This window comes from Cricetulus griseus, chromosome 6 (assembly GCF_003668045.3).
Source record: "Cricetulus griseus strain 17A/GY chromosome 6, alternate assembly CriGri-PICRH-1.0, whole genome shotgun sequence".
NCBI classification, from domain to species: domain Eukaryota; kingdom Metazoa; phylum Chordata; class Mammalia; order Rodentia; family Cricetidae; genus Cricetulus; species Cricetulus griseus.
The window spans coordinates 149,358,246-149,372,067 of record NC_048599.1 but is presented as its reverse complement, the minus strand read 5'-3'; the positions used below and the strand labels follow the sequence as shown (position 1 = coordinate 149,372,067).

Sequence of the window (13,822 nt, the reverse complement as noted above, 5' to 3'; positions counted from 1 at the left end):
ATACCACCCCCTCCACTGACTGCCTGCCTCTCCATCTCCCCTTCCTTCCAATGGCTGCCCTCCTCTCCTTCATCCCCTCCCTTCTACTGGCTGCCCTCCTCTTCTTCACTCCCACCCCCCCCCTCTGTCTTTCTTCCCACTGGCTGTTCTGCTCTCTAATCTCCAGCCCCCAAAGGAAAATTATCAGGGACTCTGTCAGCTTCGAGGCTGCACTAAAAGGCTAATTGTAGTTTTACATATTTTAAAATACTTTCATTATAATAACAGTATTTCTTAGATGTTTTCTTGTACACTCACCCCTAAACTTTTGAATTGTGGAGGATGTGCCCCATCTCTCAGTATTCTGTACTTCTAGGAGACACTATAAAATCAGCTTGCACTTTTATCTTTCGGGTGGCACTTATTTGTGGGGTATGGATGTCTATGTCTGACTGCTGTTTTCAGCTGCCAAATAAAAGTTAGTTTTGTTTATCCGTTTCATTGAAGCAATGGAAACAAGTATCTAACTTAGGAAAGGATGTTTATTATAGGATTACCCACACCACTTCTTCACAGCCCAAATTTAGAGCGAAAGACACAGTCAAACCTTCTCATGATTAATAGTCCAGATAAACTCATTGAATTCAGTCTTCAAAGCTTTACTCTAGATAGTATTCTATAATGGGTATTATAAATGTAAATCTTGACTACGTTTTAAAGAGAATGTCTCAGTGCTGGAATATACCCCTCTTTCTCCACAGTAGGGAAAAATTCCCTTGGTGAGCTTTCTCAGCAGAGATGAACCCAGATGAGCTCTCATTTCATTTCTGACTTCTGTTATTTCATCCTGCCTTGGCTGTTGATTCGTTCTTCTGGTGGACAGAGCTTTGTGAATGTTGTTTCCTATTCCTGTACAGCTGGTTGTTTAATATATGCGTAACTGAAACGGTTGTGTGATAGCCCCCTATTTCTCCCCCCTCCCCAGTTTCTGTTTCTTCCCTCATGAAATATCATACATTTTGTTAGAAAGAAAGCATTTCAGAAATTGCCCGGTTTTATAAATTGTCTGGTGACACAAAGGGGTTGAATGTTGTATTCTTGTCTCATTTATTTTGAAAACTTTGCTACCAAACTCACCTTAATCAATGAGCTCAGTGTTGTCTCCAATAAGTTTTGTGTTGGATATATTGATTGGGAGGGATTTTAGAAAACCCATCTGGGGTTTATAATGTCAGCAGTGTTTTGATTATGAAAAGAGTTAGAACCTGGGGACGTGGAACCAGGTGGCGAATGTCCTAAAGCTAGTGGTGACATGGTGGACTGGTTCCCTCCTGGGATCTAGTTCATGCCCTGCACTTTAACTGCAGTGACTGGCTACTATAGATTCACTTTTTTTCCCCCTCATTAAAATTTTAAAAATCAGACTGTACGTAAAATTGTGAAAATATAAACTTGGGAATTGATCTGGAGAACTGGCACACAATCCTCCCAACACCCCACCCTCTCCCCTTTATAATGAGGCCGTTTACATTTCATCAGCTGCCCAGCATTTCCAAGATCCCATTTATGTGGCAGGAATGGAGCTGAGCTGAGCCTGGCTGGCTGAAAGAGCTTGTGTGGGGATAAAACAGTGAAATTGACATCTATACACCAACTTCCCTAGTCAGAAATGGTTCTTGAGAAGAAGGGGGTTGGTAACTAACTGGTCAGTGAGTTTTTCCCCCAGTAAAATTAGTGTTGAAAGATTCTGGAATACTCTGCAATAACTAGAAGGCTCAAAAATATTCAAATTATTCAAATTAGGTTTTACTCTCTCCCCAGCCCCTCCCCCCCACACCTTGGAGAGTGATCTTTCTATATTTGAGTAATTGTGTTTTTCTTTGGACAAAGAGGATAAGGTAACTGAATATATATGATGAAAGCATCAGTATGCAGAAAATTGCTTTATTTTGGCAGCTTTTATTGACAAAGAACATTGCTTGTTTCCTCTGTCTGTTGTCATCCCCTCCCTAAACTCAGTAGTAGATATTTTAGTTCTGATTGAAATCATGTGATTATGCCTTTTACCAGATACATGCTCATTTTCCCCCTCTGACAGCACACCGCTGTCTTGTTTGTCTTAAATAGAAATATCAAGCATTTGTGGCATCACAATACCAAGAAACATATGGTAATATGCAAACACATGTCTGCATTTTCCTACATCCCCTCTATCTTCATCTCCCCTGCCCTACTACTTTGTGGGATGAGAAGGATAGCTCATGGGAGGTGGGTTATATTCAGCCTATATTGGTCATTTCCATATTTGTTCTAATATTTGACAGACAAGTTCATGGTTAGTCATTACTCTTGATATAAGAAAGTGGTAAGTAGTTTTTATATTGTAGTGAGTAGTAAGTAAGTTGGGCATATTTTATTGCTTTGACTCTCCTATAGAGCACCATGATTTCTAGTAGCCATGGGTCTCCTTTCTTTAAAAAATCTTTGAGGCCTTTTGCCAGAACAACTCCTGCATAGACCAGAGAAGTGTTTTCTGCATCTGAAACTTTTGAGGAGTAAAAGAAGTAAACTTTGTAGCTGCTGATGTTGGCAAAGAGTGAGCTCATGGTACTGACTTTTAAAGAATGGGAATTAAATTGAGATATGCTTTCTGGTATTATTTGGAATAGAAGGAATTGTTTACCCCATGGTGTCATGGGAATTTTGTGTGTGGGTAATATATTTTGTAATTACATTAAAATGAGTGTTTTATATAATATCTTCCCCAGAATTTGTGTGGTAATAATATGTACTGAGGATCTTATATGATGCTCTGTTTCAGCTCTACACTACTAGTTTGAAACCACAAAAGGTAGATTGCTGAATGCCACATAGAATGTCCAATTGGTAGGTAATGCCTGTTAGAACATACTGATGCTCTTAGTCACTTTTTCAGTCTTTTATGGCATGCCTTAACAGCACTGCAGTATACGTAGACCCAATTCAAGATGATGTTAAAACTAGGATATATGCTCAATTAATTATGTTGGCAGAACACATTCTGGCAGAGCAAGTCAGTGTGCTTTCTGCTTCACTAAGTGGGTTATTAGATTGATGTGGTTTATTTTTTGAATGATAGAACTGGTTTTAAAACTAAATGAAGCAAGAAGCATCAATTTGGTTAGCATTGATAATTCATTATTATTGGTTAGAAAAGTGCTACATTTGTAAACCGATCTTTAATTTATCACTTGGATTAGTATTTGCAACAGGCTGGTTTGTTTTAATTTGAGCCAGCTTCCCAATGACCATAAAAATGTGTTCTTCATTTTGTCTTGAGGTTGGGATTTTAGATAGTTAAAAAGGAAATGAAATTCACGAAAGGAGTTCTTTTTAAAAATTTATAACACTGGTTCATTGACCCTATGATGATCACCAACTGTGGACTGTCCAAGCTTGTGGTCAAATTAAGTCAAGACATAGAAAATTGTATGATGAAATAATAGATAACATGGTTATCTGTGTGCATGTATGTGTATGTAAAATGTGTCTATTAGGAAAAGTTCCACATTCTGTATTGTGCTACATGCTCTTGTCTTAATGTAAGAATATTGTCTTTTATAAATACATTTTGAGATCTTGCTACTTTCTGTGCCTTTCTCTTGAATAAGTGCTTGCCATGATGTGCTTGAGCATTTGTAAAAAATAAATAAATAAATAAATAAAAACATTTATTCACACTGATAGTTTGCTTTGGATTTTCATAAGTTACAAGTAGGTAAGTGTTTCTAATTATGGTAATGATGTTTAACTAAAATCAATGGTCACAGTTTGATTTCCAAAAACTACTTCATGCCATAAATGGCAACTTCTTGATAAAGCAAGGAAATGAAGTTTTAAACTCTAAATAAAAATGAAGTTAAGAATGTTCATATACAATTATCTTCAAGTTGGATTTCTGTTCTGCTGTAATTTGGCCTATTGATGCTGGGAAGTGTTGTCTAATCCCAGCGCCCTCTGTTCCTAGGTAACAGTCAAAAACAGTGCCAGCAACAGCGGCCCTGCCAGGCCAAACCCATGTGGCTTAGTGTTATTCACTCTGATCCATATGGTCAGGCTGAAGATGGTCCCTGGAGGGGTGTTAACACTCAGCAACCCAAGCACCTCCCTCCCTTTGGAGCTTTTCTGCGTGGCTCCTGCTGCTTGCCCATGTGTGATTCTTGATTAATTTTTCATTTTTAATGAAGTTTGATCATGTTTATTATTTCTCATGATTGACTGCCTGGTACTCCTGTGTAATTGATAAAACACATATTTCTTCATCTGTCTCCTCTTTCTTTAGAGTAAAGTTGCTAGATGGTGTTCTGTGATTAATGTTAGATTTATTGGTCCCATTAGATGTATAAATTGTCTCTCTTTCTTTCCACAGGAAGTTCTACAGACTTTGACGAAGTTTTGTTTCCCCTTCTATGTGGACAGGTAGTGTCAGACTTTCAAACTTCATTACTTTAAAAAAAAAAAAAGGATCAATAAATCGGCTATAGAAAATAAAAGCCATGCTATTCTTAACATTCTGTCTGTTAAGCCATGGTTTAAATAAATCACCTCCATGCCAAGGAGAATTGCAGTGTTCTCCTTTCCTGGGAACTTTATTAGCATTATCAGAAAGTTTAAAGCCTAGAGCTATGTGTTGCATAGTTTGTAAGATATATTTTGTGTGGCATTATTTTTTTTATTTTGGTTATCAGACTTAAACCATGATTAAGAATTGTTGGTATTTAATTCAATACTATTGAATTTGTATTTAAGTATTAATATGTTTGGCTCAGACAAATAATATATGAACACCTGGTCTTCTAGTTTGTTTTCCCTTGGTTTCAACTCCAAATTTAAATAGATATGGATCTATTTTGTTTAGAAGCATTTTACTGCTTAAAAGATATGTTACTAGATAGTGTTTCTCATTTGGTGTAGGTGACCAAAGGTAGTGTTTCTGGGGAATCAGTATTTTCTGCAGGCATGACTACTAATAACAGACATGACTACTACTAATAATCATGACAAGCAATTTATGGGAAAGGTACATCTAAAAGAACTCTAGTATAACTGAAAAGTTTCAAGGCTCATTTTGTTTTGTTTGTGAAATAATCCACTAAATGATAGAAGTAATTTTTCAAAAACTTCATTTAGCTTTCTGTAGTTGTAACTTATTAATGTTAGTACAATGACCAGGTGGTAAGCTTTATCTTATTTTTCAGTGAAGCATTATTTTTATGATCATTCATTTGTCCATTTTCTTTTTGTCCTCTTTTGGTTTTCTTGGGAAATTGAACTGGGACTGTAAAAAACATTTTTTAAGTTTCACTTTTACTGTTAGAGAGCTTATAGAAAATGAGCAACTTATGCCTAATGAATTTCATAAAACATTCCAAGAAAGCTGTATAAAATGTCCATCTTCAGGAAGGTTCTGTCATGTATTTTTTAGCATCCACAAATAAGGCATGATCTAAAGGATTTGTGTGGTTTAGAGTACATATGGGTAGTGTGCTACTGAGTTCTTTTATAGATTTTGTAATACCAGTATCCTAGTTTATTGGCATAAGCCTAAGACTGGTGTCAGATGAGATGGTAGCTGAAGGAGTTTGAGTCCTAAAAGCAACTCTGGAATGCTGCCAGCCACTTAGCATCAGCACTGTCCTTGGATCTCACGTGTTGTTTTTTAGCCAATCAGCCATTGTCGTTCTTTCAGACTCAGAGCTTTAAAAACATGGTACCAGGATGTTTTAGTAGCAGGTGGGTGCTCAAAACAGAATAGCTTTGATTTTAAGGGGGTCTGTCTTTGTAATGAGATTCCCTTCTCTCCTCTTTATCCTATTACTTCTAAAAAATAAGAAGTTTAGGGTATCATTGAGAGATTTCCATGGAAAATTTGTATTATATGTATAAATCAGCAATGTATTAAATTTCTAGCCACTTAGGAACTGTATTACAAATTATAAAGACTTATTTATACAAATTAATAAAGCTGAATTGTTTAACAAAGTATATAACAAGATATTCTGACAAGATTGCTTATTGGAGTGGTTATCTGCTTTCGATAAGTGTCCTTTAATTGGCTTTGTAAACTGATATTAGAGACACACCCCCACCTTAATGCACTGTGCAATACACGTGTACACACAAACACACCTCTCATTTTCATTGCATACAACACCCTGATTGCCTGCCCATCCTAAATAAAAAGAAAAGTAGAACTTCTTCAGGTATAATTCTGAAGCATCTTCCCCCTTTGTTACCTGTAACATTGGATGCTTCTTTATTGTTATTGGAAAAATATTTTTTTTGTAAAACACATTGCTGCAAGTCACTCATACCAGTGGTGTTCTTTATTTTTTTCTTTTGCAACATTATGTGGCATGTAATAGTTTGTTTTCACGTTGTATTGTATTCCTTAAGGTAACTTCAACTTGTGCCCTGAGCATGTAAAATAAAGGAGATCCCACTTTATTTGGGAGATTGTATTTTCTCTTCTTTTCTACTTCTCATAAAGACATACTTCAATATAGACGATATTGTCACAATCAGACTCCTTTATGAGAAATTCAGAGGTTTTAATGTCAATATTTTTTTTTAAATTAGTTGTTAGCACTGTCAAATAGATGAGCCCAGATTCTGAGGCCCACACATTTGCTCACGTGGGTTGATGGAACTGTTTGACATAGTGAATAGACAAACATGGGAGATGAGCAGGTGATTGCACTCTAATCAGAAGGCTTCCTGATCTGCTTTTCTACCCTTAAGGAACAGTCATGCAACTTTCTGACTTTCTAGTTTGTAACAGGAGTGGACTTTCACAGTCACCATCAAATCAGCACTGACATCTTGACATTTCTTGTGCTGTTTTAAGATTGTTCTTTCTGAAACTGAGACTTATCAAAAATAATAATGCTAGTAGCTCTGCAAAAGGGAGGCTTTCTCACATATTATCTCATTTTATCATCTGATATAAGAGATGAGAGCAAGTACATGTCCTTCATTTGAAACTGCCTGAGTGTGGAGAAATTATGACTTGCCCAAGGTCCTGTTAGACCTATAGCCTATATTAGGTTTCATCTCCCAGTAGATCACCTTTTGAAGAAGGTCACCAAAAATAGAGAACTCAAGGGATGGGGAAAAGGAAAGAAAATTAGCTTTGAGTGCCTAATTGATTCTATTCAACGTGCCACCTGGCTGGTTATGCCTTCCCTTACTCTTTCAGCCGTGGCCAGGTGATAGGTATGAAAGCAAAGGCTTATCCAGGATAGGTCCCATTATGTTGGCTTATATACAGATTATAGAAATGGTCTTGGGTTTAGTTCAAGACGTTCTATAAAGGCATTTAAAACACTGTTTGAAAGGATGGGTAAGTAATAGAGGACTAACATGCTCAGAGAGAACTTGTTAATGGTGGGTGAGACTTGTGTTGAGTCTGCCAGGCCAGTAAAAAGTAGGTAAGTGGAAAAGTGAGCCTAACACCCCATATGCACACAGAGCAAAGCAGAGGAGAAAACCCTGATTGAGCCTGGAAACCCTGATTCAGCCGGAGCAGATGGAGCCTGCTGGGGAGGCGGCCGTGTACTATGAACGATTGGGCTCTGGCCACAGGAGGCTCTGAATATGTGTGGGAGAGGCCTAGAATGCAGCATCTGCCTCAGACATCCCATTTTACAGAAAAAAAAGTCAATATACACAGAAGAGAAAGGTCCTGCCTATCATCATAACCACAGTCACAGTGCTGGGAAGGAACTCATTTCCAGTCCATAGTTCTTGCTACCCAGTTCTGTCTGGCAGCTCTTGGGGGTAGAAGCAGTAAAGTAAGGAATGAGTTCCTGTATTGTCTCAAAAAATGTTACCTGTTATTGATGAAAGCACTTTCTTAGAGTAAATGAGAGACATGCCCCATTCTATATGATGGTTGCCTCTTGTTGCTGCTTTAGTGAGTCAGAGTGCCTGTGATGTATTGGATTCTGGGAAGCTCTTCTTCCTTTTCTTAGCCTTATTAAGAATAAAAGTCATCTTCACTCAGTTTCTCTGAAGACACTGGTACTCACCAATGATAGGTGTACAAAATAAAATGACACTGTTTCATGGCTTGAGATGCAGCCACAAATGCAAAGGGGGCTCAGATGTTACTTTACACTTTAGTTATGCCTGGTATCTGCTGGGCACTGTGTAGTGTTTTTTTCTTAGGTTGAAACATTGTTATTTGTAGTGTTATCATGCTCAGTATTCTGCATGTGGGCAGCAGAGACCCAGGTAGATTCAGTAATGTGCTCAAGGTTTTGCTTCTAGTGTGTGGAGGGAACTGCTTTTCAAGCCCCTCATTTTTGCTGCAACCTCTAATTCTATACCTTTTTTTTTTTTTTTGCTTTACCATACTGCTGCTATTATGTTCCACAGCATAAAGCAATTTATTTGTAAAATATTATATTTAGTTAATGCAGAAAAGTAGAAAATTTAGATAACTGAAGAAAATGGCTCCCACACAGAGTGTTGTGTGGGTTAGTGCACCAGTGATCTTCCCATCCTTTTTTTTTTTTTTTTTTCAGTTTTTCGAGCAGAATTTCTCTGTGTAGCTTTGGAGCCTATCCTGGCACTCGCTCTGGAGACCAGGCTGGCCTCGAACTCACAGCGATCCGCCTGGCTCTGCCTCCCGAGTGCTGGGATTAAAGGCATGCACCACCATGCACCACCTGAATAGAAGATCTAGGGTTCTTTTTGCAAAACACAGTTTTCACTGTTTCATCTTTTTCCAGTGTCATTCTCGGTGGCTTGCAAACAACTTTTGGTATCTCTCCCATCCCAAAGCAGTATCCAACACCGACTCTTCCCACCTAGTTACTGTTTGGTTCTTTAGTTCTTGAAAGAGTTATCTATACCCGTCAACTCGTTTCTCAGCCCCTTCCAGCCTCTCTTGCTTTTTGTCTTCCAGCTACAACTGTTCCTAAGGCCACCCAAGGCCTCCCTGTCATTCACAGTGATAGACATTTTCCCTTCTCATCTTTGTTCTGCCTGGTGGTTCTCTCTTTCCTTTGATGGTCCCTTTCCCATCTGTTGTCTTCACTAGTGTTTCTGTGACTGAACCCTAGCTGTTCTTCTGTCTCACTGGGCTCTTTTCCTAGAGTGACCTCATCATCTCTGTAGTGTTCAGCACCACCCATACTCAGGTAACTTCTGAATTATGCCTCCAATGCAAACACTCCCGAGGGTTTCCTAATTAGTGTGTTCAACCCTGTACTTGACATTCTTTTAAATGTTTGCTATGAACACTTCTCTTTTGACTAGAACTATTCAGTGGCCTTTCATTACTCCAAATATCCTATACCCATACCCACCCAAAAGAGCAGATATCTTACCATGACTTGTGTATGAGGTATTCTGTGCTCACTTTATGTGATGCTTCTGTTCATCTCTTGTGCTTTAGGGTGCTCCTGGTATCATTTTCATTCCTGAGTGTGTCAGGCTCCTTCAACCCCCAGGATCTTTGCATAGCTTTTCCCTTTGCTGGAAATACCCAGTTTCTTGTGTCTGGTGTGACCATTCCATCTTACCCTTTGAATCAATGTTGTCATCCCTGAGGAGCTACTGTCCAATTAGATAGCCAGCTGTGTGAGTTGTTCAGAATGTTTTCCCAAAACAGACTATATCACCCTGTGTAATTGCAGTTCAGTGAGCAAAAGGAGTAAGCTTACTGACATGTAAAAAAAAAAAAAAAAGTCTTTTTTTACTGAAAGACTGGACTCAAACTGTGTGTCTACGTACTTTGTGCTGTTCTTGCATTGATCCTGTGAACATCTTCAATATTAAACAAAATAGGGTGAGAAGGACCTTGAACAGCTGACGAACATTTAGAGCATAGCATGAAGATTACTAAGTCTGGGCTTAGTTCTTGACCTATTTCCTTGTTTTGTACATTCATCTAAGTGTACCTACATATTGAAAGGTGATTTTGATCCTGGTCAGCTGGACTTATTTCTGTAGGTTCTCAAGTATGCTTTCTGGAGCTTAATGAGAAGCACAGTCCATTGGCCAGGAGAACTCTGCATTCTTGTCATAGTTTAGTCCTTAACCTGGAGGTGCGATGTCTAGAGGAGGGCTGGCCTTGTATTTAAAGCAGCATAACAAGATGGAAAGGGCATTGAACCACAAGTTGGCTTGGATTTTTGCCCTAGTTGTAATTACTTTGAAAAACAAAACAAAACCTTAAGCCTCAGTTTTCCCACCCATAAAACAAGAAAATTGGACCACATGGTTCCTATGGTTTCTTTTGCTTTAATCATTGTGAAATAGCTGATTCTCATAGAAATTATGGATGCTGATATTAAAGGAAATGAACTATAGCTACCGAGGAAACAGATCTCTAGCCATTTTTATTGAAATGAAAAGTAGTGAGTACTCCCATGGACTACCTCAGCTACTTGAGTGAGTGATACATTCCTTGGAGATTCAGAATCTTTCAAGTTAACCTCTGTTTGACTGCCCTGACAGACTTAGTTTACTGGATGTTGTCCAAGGGGAGAAGAAAAAAATTGAGTGGACTGCTTTTGTGTTTTTGATGACCTGTACTTCATTGACAACATGAAGAATAGGAAATTAATGACCGCCAACTTGCAGATGAAGTCAGGACCCTTCTCTAGGGATTTTTGTTTTGTTTTGTTTTGTTTTTCATCCAGCCCTATCGATAGCCTTCTTCTCTAGTTTGCACTTTGCACATTCGAGGACTATAGTCAAACCCAAAGCAAAATAATGAATCACATTCAGTGGGATCACATAGTAACATCTCACAGAAGCATGGCCTTATTTGTGTCTCGGACTTACAAAACCTGTTGCTTTAAGTATTTTAATAAAAACAGGCTTCTCCCTCCCCCACTGAGGCACACTTTCTTCCCAGATCACTTTAATTATGTGAGCTAGAATCCTGTTTCTCACACATCTTCAGTTCTCAACCTTGTTAAAATTAATCATATAATCCCCCTTTAAAACATAGTATTAAATCACCATAGTAACACAGTATCCAAGCTTTATAGATAAAACATAACAGCCATAAGAAGGTAGCATTTGGTGTCCCCTGGACAGCTCTATAACTTTTATGGAAATGTGTTCCTTCCCCTGGCTATAAGGTGGGGGATAGCATTACTTACACCTGCTTTATTTCCACATGACTTTGAAATTGCCACCTTGTTTTTGTTCACCTTCTTAGTTAAATAAGGAGAGTGGAACACTTCTTGTCTTTGGGAGCCATTTTCCTGGGCTGGAAGCACTCTCCAAGGGATAGAATTGTTTCCTTAAATATAACGAGGCAAGGCCCTTGACCTTTGTGCTGGGATACCCTGAAAATCTCTTTAATTTTACTTTTCTTTTGTGACTTGTATAAAGGAGCTTTAGAAAGAAAGTCTAGTCTATATGTGAAATTTTAATTCATAACCTACCCAAAGACAATACAGTTCTGCCTTTGGCAAAGGCCTGTTAAGAATGATTTTTCATTGCTACTGACAATTGATACCTTAGCGTCAGTTTGAATATTTTAACAAAGTCAGTGTCTTATCAACTCAGATGTACTTTGTGAAATATAGTATATGATTTGTATAAGTTGCTGAACTCCTTGGGTTAATTTACTATCAAATTCTAAATATTATATTAGTGTAAAGTTACATATTAGAATTTGAAATGCTTACTTTTTTAAACACATGAGATATAGGATAGCTAGTAAACTAATAAAAATTGTGCATTTTGAAGCATTTTGTAACTTAAAAGAGTTTTAGATTAATTTGGTTGTTAATATGCTTTTAAATTATTTATTAGGCATTTCTACTATTATATTGTTTTTATGTTTAGTTAGCTTATTTTGTACTGATACAAGAATTTTTGGCTTTGTAATGGCTTGAAACCTTGTTTTAATTTTAGCCCCTTTAACAAGCTTAACATTTTGGTACTCCTGCCCTCTAGGATAATAAATGTATTCCTCAAAGTTCAGAAAGTATCAAAGATTCAGGAATCCTGGACAACAGCACATAGCCCTGTCCCTTTGTCTTTCTAGTGTTCATGATGGCTCCTCTTAGCATTCACTGCACCTGAGTGAGTTCCCTAGCTACTCTTAGTGTTTTTTTCTGTAAAATGGGAACATTACTAAAAGTCCAAGATTATCGTGAGAATAAATGAAATGGTGCCTTAGATATTTAAATAATTGTAGCTGGTACATGATAGTCACTTGAAGGCCACTGGTGACAGTGAGCTGGTGCTGTGGCCTCTGGAGTCACAGCAAGGCTTAAAACACAGCTTTTTGCCACTCAACTCATTGTACCTTAAGCAGTGCTTGTCCAGCTTTCTTCCTCTATACACAAGGAGGATAGAGTGCTGTTTTCAGCACTGATGGCCAATTGACCCAGCTACCTGGGGTCTGAACTCAATCAGGGACATTGGAAAGTGTTGATGATTTTGATTTCTAGTGGTCATTAGAATAGACTCCTTTCTTTCTATTCTCTCTCCTTCCTCTTTCCTCTCTCTATTTCCTCCTTTCCCCCTCTGGCCTTGCTTCCTCTCTTCTTCCATTCCTTTCATTTCCCTCTACTTTTTTTTTTTATAAGATTTATTTATTTATCATGTACACAGTGTTCTGCCTGCCTGCATGTCTGCAGGCCAGAAGAGGGCACCAGATTTCATTTTGGATGGTTGTTAGCCACCATATGGTTGCTGGGAATTGAACTCAGGACCTTTGGAAGAGCAGGCAGTGCCCTCAACCACTGAGCCATCTCTCCAGCCCCCCCCTTTTTAAATTTTAAGTTATTTTTTTAAATATTTATTTATTTTAAGTATATTGGTATTTTGTCTGCATGTATCAAGGATGTCAGATTCCCTGGAACTGGAGTTACAGACAGTTGTGAGCTGCCTTACATGTGCTGGGAATTGAACCCAGGTCTCAGGAAGTGCAGTCAGTGCTCTTAACTGCTGAGCTATATCTCTCCCGCCTCCTCTACTTACTTCCTTGTCTTCTCCCTTGAAGTGTATAAATTTTAAGATCAATTTATAAAGGTCCACAAAGGAAATGTAACAGGTTCAATGACTTGTGGTGATTAGATACTTTTATCTGGAAACTTAGCATACATTCATTTCTCCTTTTGTTCTGTCTTTGCTGCAGCCTCACAGTTAGCCAAGTTGGCCAGCACTTCACATTCGTGCTCACTGACATTGACAGCAAACAGAGATTTGGGTTCTGCCGATTATCTTCAGGGGCCAAGAGCTGCTTCTGTATCTTAAGGTAAGGGAGAAGGGCTTCAGCCATTGGCTGGTTCTGTGAAACATTTGTCAGCGTTTGCATAGTTCTTCTGTAATTAAGTTTTCCAGCTGTTCTTTGGTGTCCTATCTGTTCCCCACAAGTCACTGATCTTGGGGAGAAGGACTTTGTGGTGTTTCTCTTGCACTTGAAGTTCTGCAGATAATTGTATTTATTTATTTGCATCACATCCCTTGGGTGGGAAGGGTTTCCTGAGTGGTATGCGGAAACCAGAGAGTCAGCAGAGGTTTCAATCCCTCCTGCTGTTATCTGGAGCTGTCAGAAATTAGTCTGTTAGGCTTCCCTGTGGACATTTTGTGTATGTAAGATTATTAATAAAGTATATGTCGAGCTCAGGACAGCCTACAGACGCTGATTGTATGCCCCTCAGAGTAGCACCTTTGCCCTCCTTGAATCAGTGTCTGAATAACTTCCCAACCTGGCTGCCTCTGTAGAAGTTCCAGAAAAGTGCAGAAGTGTGAGAAGACATCTTTGGGCCTTCTAAAATCATCCTTGCACACCAGAGCCACACTTCCTTAATGCCCTGTTTCCTCC

The 13,822-nt window shown here is 38.5% G+C and overlaps 1 protein-coding gene across 1 annotated transcript in view; it reads left to right on the top strand.

Annotated features, from left to right (window-relative positions):
- Nucleotides 1–13,822, top strand: part of Dennd1a (DENN domain containing 1A) — a 1,920,886-nt gene that overhangs the window by 177,440 nt on the left and 1,729,624 nt on the right. Inside the window, 2 exon segments of the mRNA XM_035446997.1 lie at nt 4,388–4,437; nt 13,133–13,252. Of these exon segments, the coding sequence (XP_035302888.1) occupies nt 4,388–4,437; nt 13,133–13,252 (170 nt within the window).